Source organism: Protopterus annectens, chromosome 1.part2 (assembly GCF_019279795.1).
Source record: "Protopterus annectens isolate FY-2018-M chromosome 1.part2, PAN1.0, whole genome shotgun sequence".
Lineage (NCBI taxonomy): Eukaryota > Metazoa > Chordata > Ceratodontiformes > Protopteridae > Protopterus > Protopterus annectens.
Window position 1 is genome coordinate 1,020,376,789 of NC_056727.1, and position 12,760 is coordinate 1,020,389,548.

General features: G+C 40.2%; 1 protein-coding gene across 1 annotated transcript in view; it reads right to left on the reverse strand.

The window, feature by feature from the left end:
- The window catches only part of LOC122792225 (CUB and sushi domain-containing protein 1-like), a 3,080,606-nt gene that overhangs the window by 1,321,420 nt on the left and 1,746,426 nt on the right, over nt 1-12,760 (reverse strand). Inside the window, exons 33-35 of the mRNA XM_044059969.1 lie at nt 12,487-12,605; nt 12,321-12,390; nt 9,313-9,429 (exon numbers count right to left, since the gene is read on the reverse strand). Of these exons, the coding sequence (XP_043915904.1) occupies nt 9,313-9,429; nt 12,321-12,390; nt 12,487-12,605 (306 nt within the window). The remainder of the gene's footprint in view (nt 1-9,312; nt 9,430-12,320; nt 12,391-12,486; nt 12,606-12,760) is intronic.

The following is a 12,760-nucleotide window of genomic DNA, read 5'->3' on the forward strand; positions in this document are numbered from 1 at the left end:
GTTCTGTGTCATTTTATGTGTCTTCTGAAGTACTGCATCTTATCATAACTCAGTTTTTACCTACGTATGTAAGCCTAAGTATTATACAAGAACACTAAGAGAGAGAAAGTGAGAGAGAGACAGAGAGAGACAGAGAGAGAGAGAGAGAGAGAGATACACACAAATGCAGAAAATAAAATGCATACTTTACAAAAAGTTCAGTACAGTACCAAATATATCTTTGTATGAATCAAAAATAAATGATGCATAAAGTATGTATAATGATAAGAAGAACTAAGAAGATTCTCCAACCAACAGCTGAGTATAAAGTGGACAAGCGTGCGACTGGTCAGTTACACGTGAATGATGTCCAACACCTCAAGCTGCTGTTTTCACAGCGAATCACTGATGATACTCTTTGTATTATAGCTCTAGCAGTGACTCCCTACTTTTTTCTTTCTCCACTTTTTTTTTTTTGTGCTTGCCTAGCTGTATCTCTGTCTGGGGTGAATTCAACTCTTTAGAGTAGAATCAAATTCCTATGTCTTCTGGGAGACTTCAGCCATCATTTAGGGAAAGATGGTGAGATCTAAAGGGGAATGATTAGCAGGAAAAGCTTGAGTGATTTGCAACAGTGTGATGATTTGCTTTTATGGCTTCTGTGGAAGTTATCCACAACAAATATTATGTTGCTAAACAAGGATGCTATTATGTGTAAGATAATACCAAAGCATCATAAACCAATAACCAATAACCAAATTTGTAACTGTGACATCATCTCTGATGCCATTTATTTATTTATTGATTTTGATCCCCAACAAAGTCAGATTGGGTACAATAAATAAATAAACAAATAACTCAATAAATAAAATAAAATAAAAATCAGCATAACCCCAGGGAGAAAAGCTCCACATAAACATTTAAAGGAAAGTCACAATTAGCATTCAGTGAAAAGAGAATAACAATATAGTACATATTGTAGACTAGAAGAGTGATAACAGATTCAAATGTTAAAAACAAAATAATATGTGATATATGCTCTAGATTAAAAAAACAGCATAAAATGCAAAGTGAGATTACAGAAACATTATACCATATGACTTTGAAGAGTTAAGGCACAGATAGGAGTCTGCAAAAATAATTACATCTAGAAGAAAAGAGAGAGAAGGCCCAGTATAGTAGGAATGAGATTAGAGAGAAAAGCATGAGCAAGGAAAAGGAAATGTGCGCGGCGCTATTTAACTATTCTATTAAAGATGGCGACTGACGGCAGCAGCACACACTCAGTTACACGATGAGACGTTTGTTGTGATTGGAGGGAAACTGGAGAATGATCTTGCTTCACAGATAGATGAGTGATGCTCCGCATTCTAGAAACATAGAACACAGAGAGTTGCTAGCACTGATGTTGAATTAGGTGATAAGCAGATGGAGCTTATTATGGAATGCAGTGATCACATAGGACTGGGGGACTAAATAAGATTATCAAGGGTTTGGCAACTGTCTGCCTTATAGATGAGGTTATGAATTATGAGTAGTTGGGAGTACATTCGCTGGTGAGGTAGCTCTAACCAGTAGATTTCTTCGAGGGGCAGATACTGGTGTTCCCTAAACTGGAGGTTTGCAGCAAATGTATCTATTTTACTGCAGCATTGTTGCAGCTTAGTGAGCTGGATAGATTGTATTTTGGTGAGGATGGTTACAGAGCACAGGAAGTGGGGACAGAAGAAGGTAGGGCCCAATATTTTCTTGCAGTGTCTGTCAGGAAAGGTTTAGCTCTGTAGAAGGAGCCTAACTTTTGATGCTTTTTCATTTCTGCATGTTGTCTATGGTAATCAAATTCCAGCTGTTCATTGATGTAAACACACAGTAATTTGGTATGTTGGGTATGTGGGATTACTTCAATTTTACTGTTATCGGCAGAGTTAACACAGAAAACGTTTTGTTCAAAATTTGACTGTAGGTGAAAAGAATTAGCTTGGATATTTTAATGATGAGAAATAGCTGTGAACCTGCTTTTTTATCCTTCAAATTATAAGAAGTATCGAGTGATTAAATGATTATAATTTGATAGCAAGGGTGGCAAGAGTTTTATTCAGTTTTACAGGTCACACTTCTCCATTTTCATGCATATTTGTATACAGATATGTCTTTAACAATGTGCCAAATATCTACAATGTATAAGTAAAAAAAAAAAAAAAGGTATGTTCTTACGTTCCATCTATGTTGTTGATCCTCATTCATTCTGGACTGTTGGGTCTCGGGTTCCATCCTCAGAACTGACACAGCCATTGTAACAAGCTCACGCCAGCCAGAAAATTCTCGAGCTAAGGCTACCCATAGTGTCTCTCTTCCCTTCCCCTCAGATTGAGTTTTGTCCATAGAGGTAAAAACAGAAGCTTTGTCTGAGCAACTGCCCTACTACAATACCAGAACTATATCCGAACCTCCAGGAGTCTTTGGAGTGGGTTGGAGGGTGGAATGTCAAGAACAAATGAAGATCAACAACACAGATGGAACAGATAACTTCTTTATCTGATGTTGTTAATCTTTCCTTCTTGGCTGTTGGGACAGAGTCCCTAGCTACTTTATGCCCTGGGAGGCCCTATGGAAGGATATTCCTGAGCACCATAGAGCCAAAGGATGCTCTTCCCCTGGAGGCCATATCCAATTTGTAATGCATGATAAAGGTATGTGAGGTAATCCAAGTGGCCGTTGCACAAATGTCATCCAAAGAGGCTCTAGAATGAAAGGCTACTGAAGTGGCAATTGAGCCTTGGCCTTTGTTGACAGATTCAGTTTATTTTGGCTGTAAACAAAAGTGATGCAATCTCTCAACCATTTTGACAAAGTAACTTTGGAGACCAGTTTGCCCAGTCAAGTGTCTGAAAAGGACAAAAACAATTGGTCTGATTTCCTAAACAATTTTGTTCTATTCAAGTAAAAGCATAATTGTCTATGCATATCCAACAAATGTAAACAATATTCCCCCTTGTTTGAGAAATTTGGAAAGAAAACTGGTAGGTCTATAGTTTGGTTAATATTTGAGTCTGATACAACCTTAGGAAGGAAAGAGGGGTTGGTTCTAAGTGATATTCTCTCTTTGTGAAAAATAGTGTATGGACATTTCACGCAGAACGCTTGCAATTCTGATATTCTCTTGGCTGACATGATGGCTACCAGGAAATGGGTCTTCCAAGACAGGAATTTGATATCACACGTGGATGCTGGTTCAAAAGGGTGATGGGTTAAACTTTGCAAAACTAATGTTAAATTCCAAGGTTCGATGGGTTCTTTAAAAGGTGGTTTCAAATGCAAGACACCTTTCAAGAAGGTTTTACAAAGGTGATGAGACATTAAAGAGAGGTCATCAAAACCATTATGAAAATTGGAAAAAGCAGCTAAGTGAACCCTAATAGTAGAAGCTGAGGCTCCTGACTGGAAAATGGTTGACAAATATTCTCAAACCTTAGCAACTGAGGCTGAAAAAGGATCAGTTTTCGCTGCAAGAGACCACGGCACAAATCTCTTCCATTTACACAGATACAGTTTTCTGGTTGATCGTTTCTGGGAAGCCAGAAGAATCTTCTGAACTGGGGAAGACAGATTTTTCAGCCTGGCAATTACTGGAAATGGAGGTACCAAGCTGTCAGCTTGAGACTGTTTAGGTTTGGATGGACCATCCCCTGCGAATGAGACAACAGGTCTGGAGCTGGGTCCAGATTCCACAGATGGTAAACCAGGTGAGGCCAGAGAAAGGGAAATCAGACTTGTCGGGGCCAATGAGGCACAATGAGGATTACTCTACTTCTCAACCATTGTGCCTTCTTCAAAAATTGGGGAATCAGGGGGGAAAGGCATAAAGGTGGAAAGCAGTCCCAGGGGCCAATCGTGTAGAAGAGCATCTCTCGGGGACTCCCCCTGAGGGAGGACAGGGCAAAGTAGCTGCTGCATTTGTGATTTATGGGAGATGCAAATAGGTCACAGCAAGGCTGACCCTAGCGATGAAATATCTTCATTGCTACCATGGGATTGTGAGGCAGGAGAATGTTTGTCCACGATTACATTGAAATTCTCCAGAATGTGCATTGCTATCAGAAAGTGGCAGGATGCTATCGCCCATTGTCACACTCTTAGGGCTTCCCAACATAAAGGATAAGATCTGGTTCCACCTTGTTTGTTGATGTACCAGACCACTGGCATGTTGTCTGATTGGATAGCAACTGTCCCTGAATGGTGGGTCGACTGAAATGCCTACAATGCTAGAAGCATGGCCCTCAGTTCTAGGACGTTGATATGCAAATTGGTTTCTGAGGGGGACCAAGTGCCTTGGACTGTCATTCCCTGAAAATGCCTCCCCCCGCCCCATCAAGGATGTGTGCATGGTCACTACAGCCTTGGGCTGAGCAGAGGTGAAAGGGCGGCTCCATAAATCCTGTCCTGACTTCATCCACCACATTAGATCTTGATTGCATTGGTTGGTTATGCGGATTAGGTAAGACATTGGGTGTGTTAATAGAGACCATTGTGATGCCAGAAGCCATTGGAGCAATCTCATGTGGAACCCTGCCAATGGAACTAGAGTGACTGCTGCTGCCATAGACCCTCAGAGTAGTAAGACTATGGGAGACAGGACTTTATCGTGGGAGAGTATCACTTGAAGCTGTGATCTTAACCTTTGCAGCCTGTGAAGAGTTAGAGGAGCCATACAGGAGTTTGTGTTGAATGTCATTCCAATGAATTCTATCTCCTGAGTGGGAGACAGCTTGTTTACTGAGATGCCTAGGTAAGCTGCAAGGTCTAGGATGGAGTCCAAGGCATGAAGCAGTAGATGCCTTGTGGGAGCGGTGAGGAGTCAGTCATCTAGATAGGGAAAAACACAGAATCCTTGTAGCCTTAAATTAGCTGCAATAACTGCCATGCATTTGGTGAGCACCCTGGGGGCTGTGGTGAGACCAAAGGGCAGTGCACAAAATCGGTAATGACTGGCTCCCAGCCAGAAGCAGAGCTATCTTCTGGAGTGTTTGTCCATCTTTATGTGGGAATACGCATCCTGAAGATCTATAGAGCACATCCAATCATCTTTCTTCAGAAATGGAAAGATAGACTGTATCGTGACCATCTGGAATTTTGTCTGTCGAACAAATTTGTTTAAGACACTGAGGTCTACAATTGGCCTCCAGTGCCCTGTCTTTTTTGGCACTAAAAAGAATCTTGAGTAAACTGCGGATCCTATTTCGTCTAGTGGGACTGTCTGGATGACTCTTTTTTGAAGCAGCTTTTGAATCTCTTGTGCTGCTATATCCCTCTGACTGGGTGGAACATCGGGGATTCGCCTTTCTGGCCTTGGATAGAGATTGAAGGGGATATGATAACCTCTGGTAATTATTGTCTGCACCCAGGAATCTGATGTTACTGAGTACCAGGCTAAGTGGTGCAGAAAGAATCTTCCCCTGACTGTTTCTAGAGGTAGGCAATCGAGATGCCGCTCAGGAGCGCTGGTAGGGTTGTCCAAAGAAGGAATCCCTGAGGCCCTGGTTACATGAGGCCCTCTGCCACAGGAGTAGCATCTTCCAGATCAGTTCCCCCTTCTACTCTGGGGGAAAAGTCACCACATGTCCTGATAAGGCCCTTAGGACTTCCTGAACCACATCTTCCCACTCCTCTGATTCCTGGAGTAACTTCATTGAGGAGTCGAAAAACATATGCCTACAGCAGAAAGGGTCTTTCCATCCTTCTCACACCTGGCTAATGTGTCTCTGACTTCGGGGCCAAACAACGAGGTAGCATCAACAGGAGCATTGACAAAGGAAGACTTAAAGGGGTCCTCAAAATCACACAAGTGCATCCAGATGTGATGCCTAATGGCAATGCCTATACCTGCTACCCTGTCCATCCCTTTGGCTGTGTGAGCAATAAGCTACATGGAACAGTTGGATTCTAGGGTGGCAAGCTGGGAGGCAACTTTATTGCATACCTCGTCAGACACTGATACTGCCAAGGTGCCTGACAGCACAGTGATCAGGTCCCCCTGAAGATGGGTAAAATGTGCCAAGAAGTTCAACGACTGTATGGCAAAGGTCACTGAAGTGTAGACCCACTTCCCAAATCTGTCCATTGTCCAAGACTCCCTGTTTGGAGGATAGACAGTTGGACTCTCCTCTGTGAGTTCCTTCTTCGTGGCAGGCACCACCACCATAGCATCTACTTTGGACTAGTGGGGCTGGTCCTCTGGTGTAGTAATAATTTTGTCCAGTCTTCAGGGAATTGGCTATACAGTGTCAAGGGCCTTCCAAGCACGATGCATGATGAGCTTGACCAAATCATTGGCAGGTGGGTTTACCCAGAAAGTAGGAGGTCGGGCATGAAAAGCCTGCAAGAAAACAGATTCCTCAGAGGAAGGGTTGGTGGACTTCCAATCACCCATCTGTTTCAAGATTTCCAGGATATCTTCAAAGGAGACATCTTCAGGGGGTGACCGTGGGGACCCTTTCCCCTGTATCCTCAGTGACAGATTCTTCTAGAGAATCTAAGTGCTTCCTCTTTCATGACCTCTTACAGAGTGGCTCCTCAGGGGGAAAGTCTGAGGAGGACTCCAAACAGATTGTACCCTGCTGCAGCGTGTCTTGTTGCTCATGTGCCTGCTGTCCCGATGTAGGAGGTTGTGACAGCTGTGAGCCAGAGTATAAGTAGATATGACACTCCAACAGAGAAGGCACCAACTGTAAGCCTGCTGAGGCAAGAACTCTTTCCATATCATGAAAGGCAGGCCCACCTGAAGAGGGATGGGAGCCCAGAACTGAGAAAGAGAAACTCGGAATCGGGGTCACACCTCACTCCGATGAACCCACCCCCAGAGCCGGAACCTCAAGAGGACCTGGAACTGTCAAAGCACCCAGGGCCATAGATGGCACCATGGAAAAAATAAGTGCTGGGCTAGGGGTCACGGAGCCGACAGCCAAGTCACAGTTCGAGCATGAGTCAGCTCCAACTAAGCCGAGGACCACAGAGACAGTTCTGGAGCCAAGGTGAGATCCACCATCAGCACTGAAGTAGTTGCTACCAGGAGCAGCATCGAAGTTGAGGGCTCCAAGACCAGCAGACAAGTTGAAGGAGGAAGATAGGATGCAGTCCATGGACAGTAGACCTCTGCTCTGAATGGGAGGGAGGTCCTAGAAGGGTCTGGAAGACCGCTAGCTACCAAGAGCTCACTCACTAACCTGACTACATCCAACTCTGAAAGGCTCCTGGTGGAACAAATAGACATCCCCGAGGGAGATTCTTGACATTCTTGGAACGGACTTAACTGCTAACCATAAAAGGGGATTGATAGATGGGGAGTACTTAGTCCTGGCACTGTGGTCAACTGACCAATTGCTTGTGATGCAGGGCAGGTAACTGTTGTGGATAAAACTATTGTTGGTGCCAAAGAGGTCAGAGGAACCGATGAAGTGGTCGGAACCGTGGTAAGTTTTGTCAGTTCTGGTAAAGTCGTCGTTGGCTACACCAAGGACAGAGTAGTAATTTTCAGTGCCAAAGCAGTTGTTGAAGTCAATTTTGGTTGTTTAGGCTTCAGTTCTGAAGCAGAAACCTGGCCTTTGGTTGGTTTAGGGTCATGAGCTTGAGGAGACGCTGGAACGGAGTTGCTCCTTTTCTTTGTTTCTTTCTTTGTGGACTTTGACGTCTCTGCCTCAGACAAAGCCTTTGAAAAAGGGCATTTTAACAGCCCCTTCAGGATTAATGTGTTTCTGCACCCTGCAAGGGTCTGAGCACTAAACCCCTTACAGAGCTCACAAGGTGGTTGGATTTCCAAATGTGGCACCACCAAACAATATATGCAGGAAAGATACCCATCCAAGTTGGGCATCTTACTGCCGCAACCTTGACATTGCTTAAAACCAGTGGTGCCTTTCTGCTTCTCTGTTATGTTAAAATAAGGTTAGCCAAAAACAGTCAGTCTCACACACACACACACACACACACACACACACACACACACACACACTAGTAAGATAGGGGAAAAGGGCAGAAAAGAAGATTTTTTTTTTAAACATGCCACCCAATGGTAACAGAAAGATACCCAAAAAGAATAAAGGAGGGAAGAGAATATCATCTATGGTATTTGAGATTTACCAAAGGTAAGCCTATACCAATAATGGTAAGGAAGAAAAATAACAAACTGTAATAATGGGGGAAAATAGCAATCGCACACACAAATTTACTAATTAAACTATTTAGAAAAAGTTAATGAGAAAGTCTTCATAGGATATAGCGCTATAAAGAATAAATATATATCAAAAATTAAGCACTTAGCTTGAGAGCAAGGCTGACATGTCCTAATACTCTATGCGGCAACTGAGATCTTGGGGGGTGGGGGTGGGAAGAGAGGCACTATGGGTAGCCTTAGCTCGAGAGTTTTCTGGGTGATGCAGAGTCAGTTCTGAGGACAGAACCAAGACCCAACAGTCAAGAATGAATGAAGATTAACAACATCAGATATAATTTTCTTACAAATTAAAAATCCATTAATTTCAAGAATTCACTGATTTTATTTATTTTGTGTTTATCAAATATTTTTACTGTGAGCAGAGAAATATTCTTTTTAAGTTAATATATATGCTACTTAAATAACACAATAAAAGATAATTTCATTGTAACTGCCATTTTTAACTCAAATATTTTTAAGTCTTGCAGGAAAAAGACCCCACCTTATATTAATACAGTTATGTGGAGTTCCAGGAAATTAGTTCCCCAAAACCCTCCTCTGACACACATGCATACATCAGCACTATCATTATGGGAAAAAAAGATATGCATAAGTCTCATACCTTTTTATATAGCTTAATCTGATATACTTAAGTGAGGTTTTTGTATATTAGTAGTAGAACTGCTAATAGCAAGCGATAACAGATGAAAAACAGGCAGTACAGAATAGTTAATAGGTATGAAAAATGTGTGAACAATATTAATCATATGCTGTCTGATATGTTATTTTTACTTCCTTGTTTTTTATTGTTATTTATGAACATTATTTTTTTATCTGTACACATCCATCTTTTTAACATTTTGCACTTTGTATGACTGGGTACCAGCATCAAAAACTGTTAAGCTCAGGCATGTTTTTACCATACATAAATCAGCACTAGTCAGTAGTAAATGAATAGTTTGTGCTTTACAGTGATGACAAAAAACAGGTTACAAAGTACTACAGCTGGTCATTTGCTGATTAATGGGCAATCTCTGGCAGTCTCATATTTTTATGAAGTGGTACTCACTTTGGCTGTACTAGACTCTAAGTGTAAGCAATGAGGGATACTATTTAATTGTACTTACCTAATCCTACTGGTAAGGATATTTTCCATGTGCAGTCCATGTTGCTAGGGTAGTTACCAGGAAACCCAGGACTAAGAATGACTCCTTCCTTATCTTCTGATATTCCACCACAGTGAGCTTTAAAAATAAAGTTGGCATTAGTTAACATGGTGAATACTGAGATTCACACAATGCAAAATAGACTGCATTTATGTTTGAAGCACCTGTTATTTGTATATTTTAGAAAAGTAACATAAAGGCAAGGAACATAAACATTGAGGGGTTACTCTTAAAACATTTTCAGACAGAGCTGGGTCATGGCCAAATGGGTCCCAAGCCAGGATCATGAACTGGGGTCCCCCACCCATACCAGTACCTTATTACTTTGACTTTTCTCCCCATCATCATAAACACTATTCAAATCAGTCAATTTGCACAGTGTTTGCTTCTTTCTTTTTACAGTGATCTTATAGATTGGATTTAATTTATAACGTTTATTTAAATTTTTACAGGAACAATCATTAAAATACATTTGCTAAACAAACAAACCAAAAAATAAAAAGTAAATAAAAAATAAATAAATAAAAACTCATAATGAAGATAGACTTTACATGAGTGACCCTGCAATTTTTCTTTCACAGAAACTCACATTTGTTGAAAGTGTATCCATCAAGCCATTAATAGTGAAGCACTAATTAACAGTTCTCTGAAGGGTGCAGGAATTCAAAGACAATGCATTACAAGAAGTAACTCATAATAGATCATAGCCATATTAATTTGTACTAAGGGTCAGAAAAGCACTCTTGTAGCCCAAGACAGTGCATTTCACACCCAGTGCCTGCAAAACAACAAGCTAAATTAAAAATCTATTCAGAGTTGAAATATTAACATTAAACGTGTAGACTTTATGTTGTCCAGTTTATTCACAACCAAATAATAAACAAAATGTCAAAAGACAACAAGATGAGGAACCAAGGATTGTATCCAAGAACATTGTTTTTACGATGATCCTCTTGTTTACTACAATTCCTATACACCATAAATATTCTGGGATACAGTAAAAAGCATTTTCACACACACACACACACACACACACACACACACACACACACACACACACACACACACACACACACACACAATTCATGACCATCAACTACAGTGCCTTGTGTGACTATGTACATTATAGCTGTTTACTTATGATCAAAGGAATGACAAAATGCATAAATAATGATGGAGAAAAGTATATTATACAATGTCTGGCCATTAATACTCTAAAACGGGCACGCTGACTGGCCACCCCAACCAGTGTGCCCATTGTAAATTTGAAATATACCAATGGAAAAAGGTCCAGTCACCTAGACTTTTTCCCATTGTTATATTCTGCAAGTTTTATTTATTTATTTTTAACAAAAATAAAAAAAAAAATCTGTAATCCGGACTCCGGACATACTAGAAAGACAGGATGGAGGAAATACTATGAAAAATCAGGTATGTGATTTAAAACTAAAGACACATACCTGATTTTCTTTGTATTTCCTCCATTCTGCCTCTCTCTTACTCCTAAACTGTTGGAAACCTTTCTAATTCAAAAAAAGAAAAAGAAAAAAAAAAAGAAAAAAGGAGCAAAGCAGACTTTCTTTTCTCCGTTGCTTCCTTTCCAAAGCACTGATCTACTGGGTAAGTGCCGGAACTCAGGTCCCATAGGCATGCACAGTACATCAGAAAAAGCCCCAGAATACTGGAAAACATGGAAGAGCAGCACAGAGGCATTATACAAAGACATTAGTTAAGAAAAGAAAGCATTTTTTTTTAAATAATATCATTGTAAAATAGCAATAACCCACGTTTGGGTGTGGGCAATGCTGGATTTACCCACGGTTGGCTTTGTTTGGTCACGAGGCCGAAACCACACCAAACCGTGGATAAATCCAGCATTACCCACATCCAAACATGGGTTATTGCTTAATTAGCTCACTGCTGTGAGAACTATACATTAAAGTCCCCCCTCCAATCTCAATCTCTTAGCTCAAGAACAAAGACCCAAGATCATAAACAGATATTAAATGTTACCCTTACATACTTTAAATGTTACTAGTATAACAGGATTTACAAGGATGTGATGTCTGAAACTCAAGTTTGTCATTATTTAGTGATTTCTGCCTCATGCTCATTTTAAGTTAAGACAAGTGCAGTAGAATTTGTACCCCACATTCATTAACTCACATGCTAGGATTCATATCCATTCATCAAATTTTGCTTCCATCAAAAGTAGAACACAACAAAACTGCCCTCTGCAAAGAAGGAAAAAAACATATGTTTTCTTTGGAGGTAGGGTTGGCCTGTTAACTAAACCCCCATCTGGATAAGTGGGCTTCACTTCTCATGTCTCACTTTCATATGTAAATATAACAACTCTGGTAGGGATGCACCAACAATGAAGACATGGACCAGTTTTATTAAGTTCTAGTTTCAGTGAAAATGGAATTCAATGAACTGAGACACTTGCTTGTGCTATATTACTTATCACTTCCCAATTCCATCAGGCAGTGATTCTGTACCTCCATCTTGCATATAAACATTGCAGGAGTCTCCTGGAACTCATGCTAAAATTAAAGTATTAATGTTATATAATAAATTAAAACAAAATAATCATGTACTACACTGTCCTGTACATGGTCTACTTCATATGTTTAGCTATATATCATTCCATAACATGTACTACATTTATTCTGACATGTGACTGCATATTTTGAAATGAAGCGTAAAGATCCCATAAAACTTAATTTACCAAAACCAATATATTTTAATAACCCCATCTTTATCATTAAGTCTCCTATATCTGAAAGTATGTCATTCAGTTTAGCTTTTTGTATGTATTTAGGCAGAAACATACTTTTTTTGTAGTCTTTGCGATGTCGACATGACAGAACATCAAACATGTCCTTAGTTTTTGAGAGAATCTCTCCATATCACTTTTAAGCTGCTTTCATTCTAGCCATATGTAGAATGTAATGAAACCAACATACCAATGCACAAAGGTGGTGGATAATTCCAACGTCTGACAGTTCCCGGCATACAGGAAATGTGAGAATGGCCCTGAACAAAATAAATAAATAACAGATATTAAGTTCCAATGGCATTTACGTATTTAGCTACAATAATGTACATTTAGAAATCATGCATGCTTTTTACCTGTAATGTGTACCCTGGTTCACACTGAAATGATATTACATCATTAACCAAGTATCTCTCTCCAAGCTTAAGTCCATTGCTGGGCACTGCTGGATCAGGACAACTGGAAAGTCCCACAGCTATTGGCAAAAAAAAAAAAAAAAAAACAGTAAATTATATGAATGCTATTTTCTTATTTTTCAGTTCTGGTTGTTATTAATAAAGAAGATGGAATTGCTGTCCAGTTTGCTATTTTATAATTTTACTATTAGGTCTTTTTAAAATTCTAGCAGTC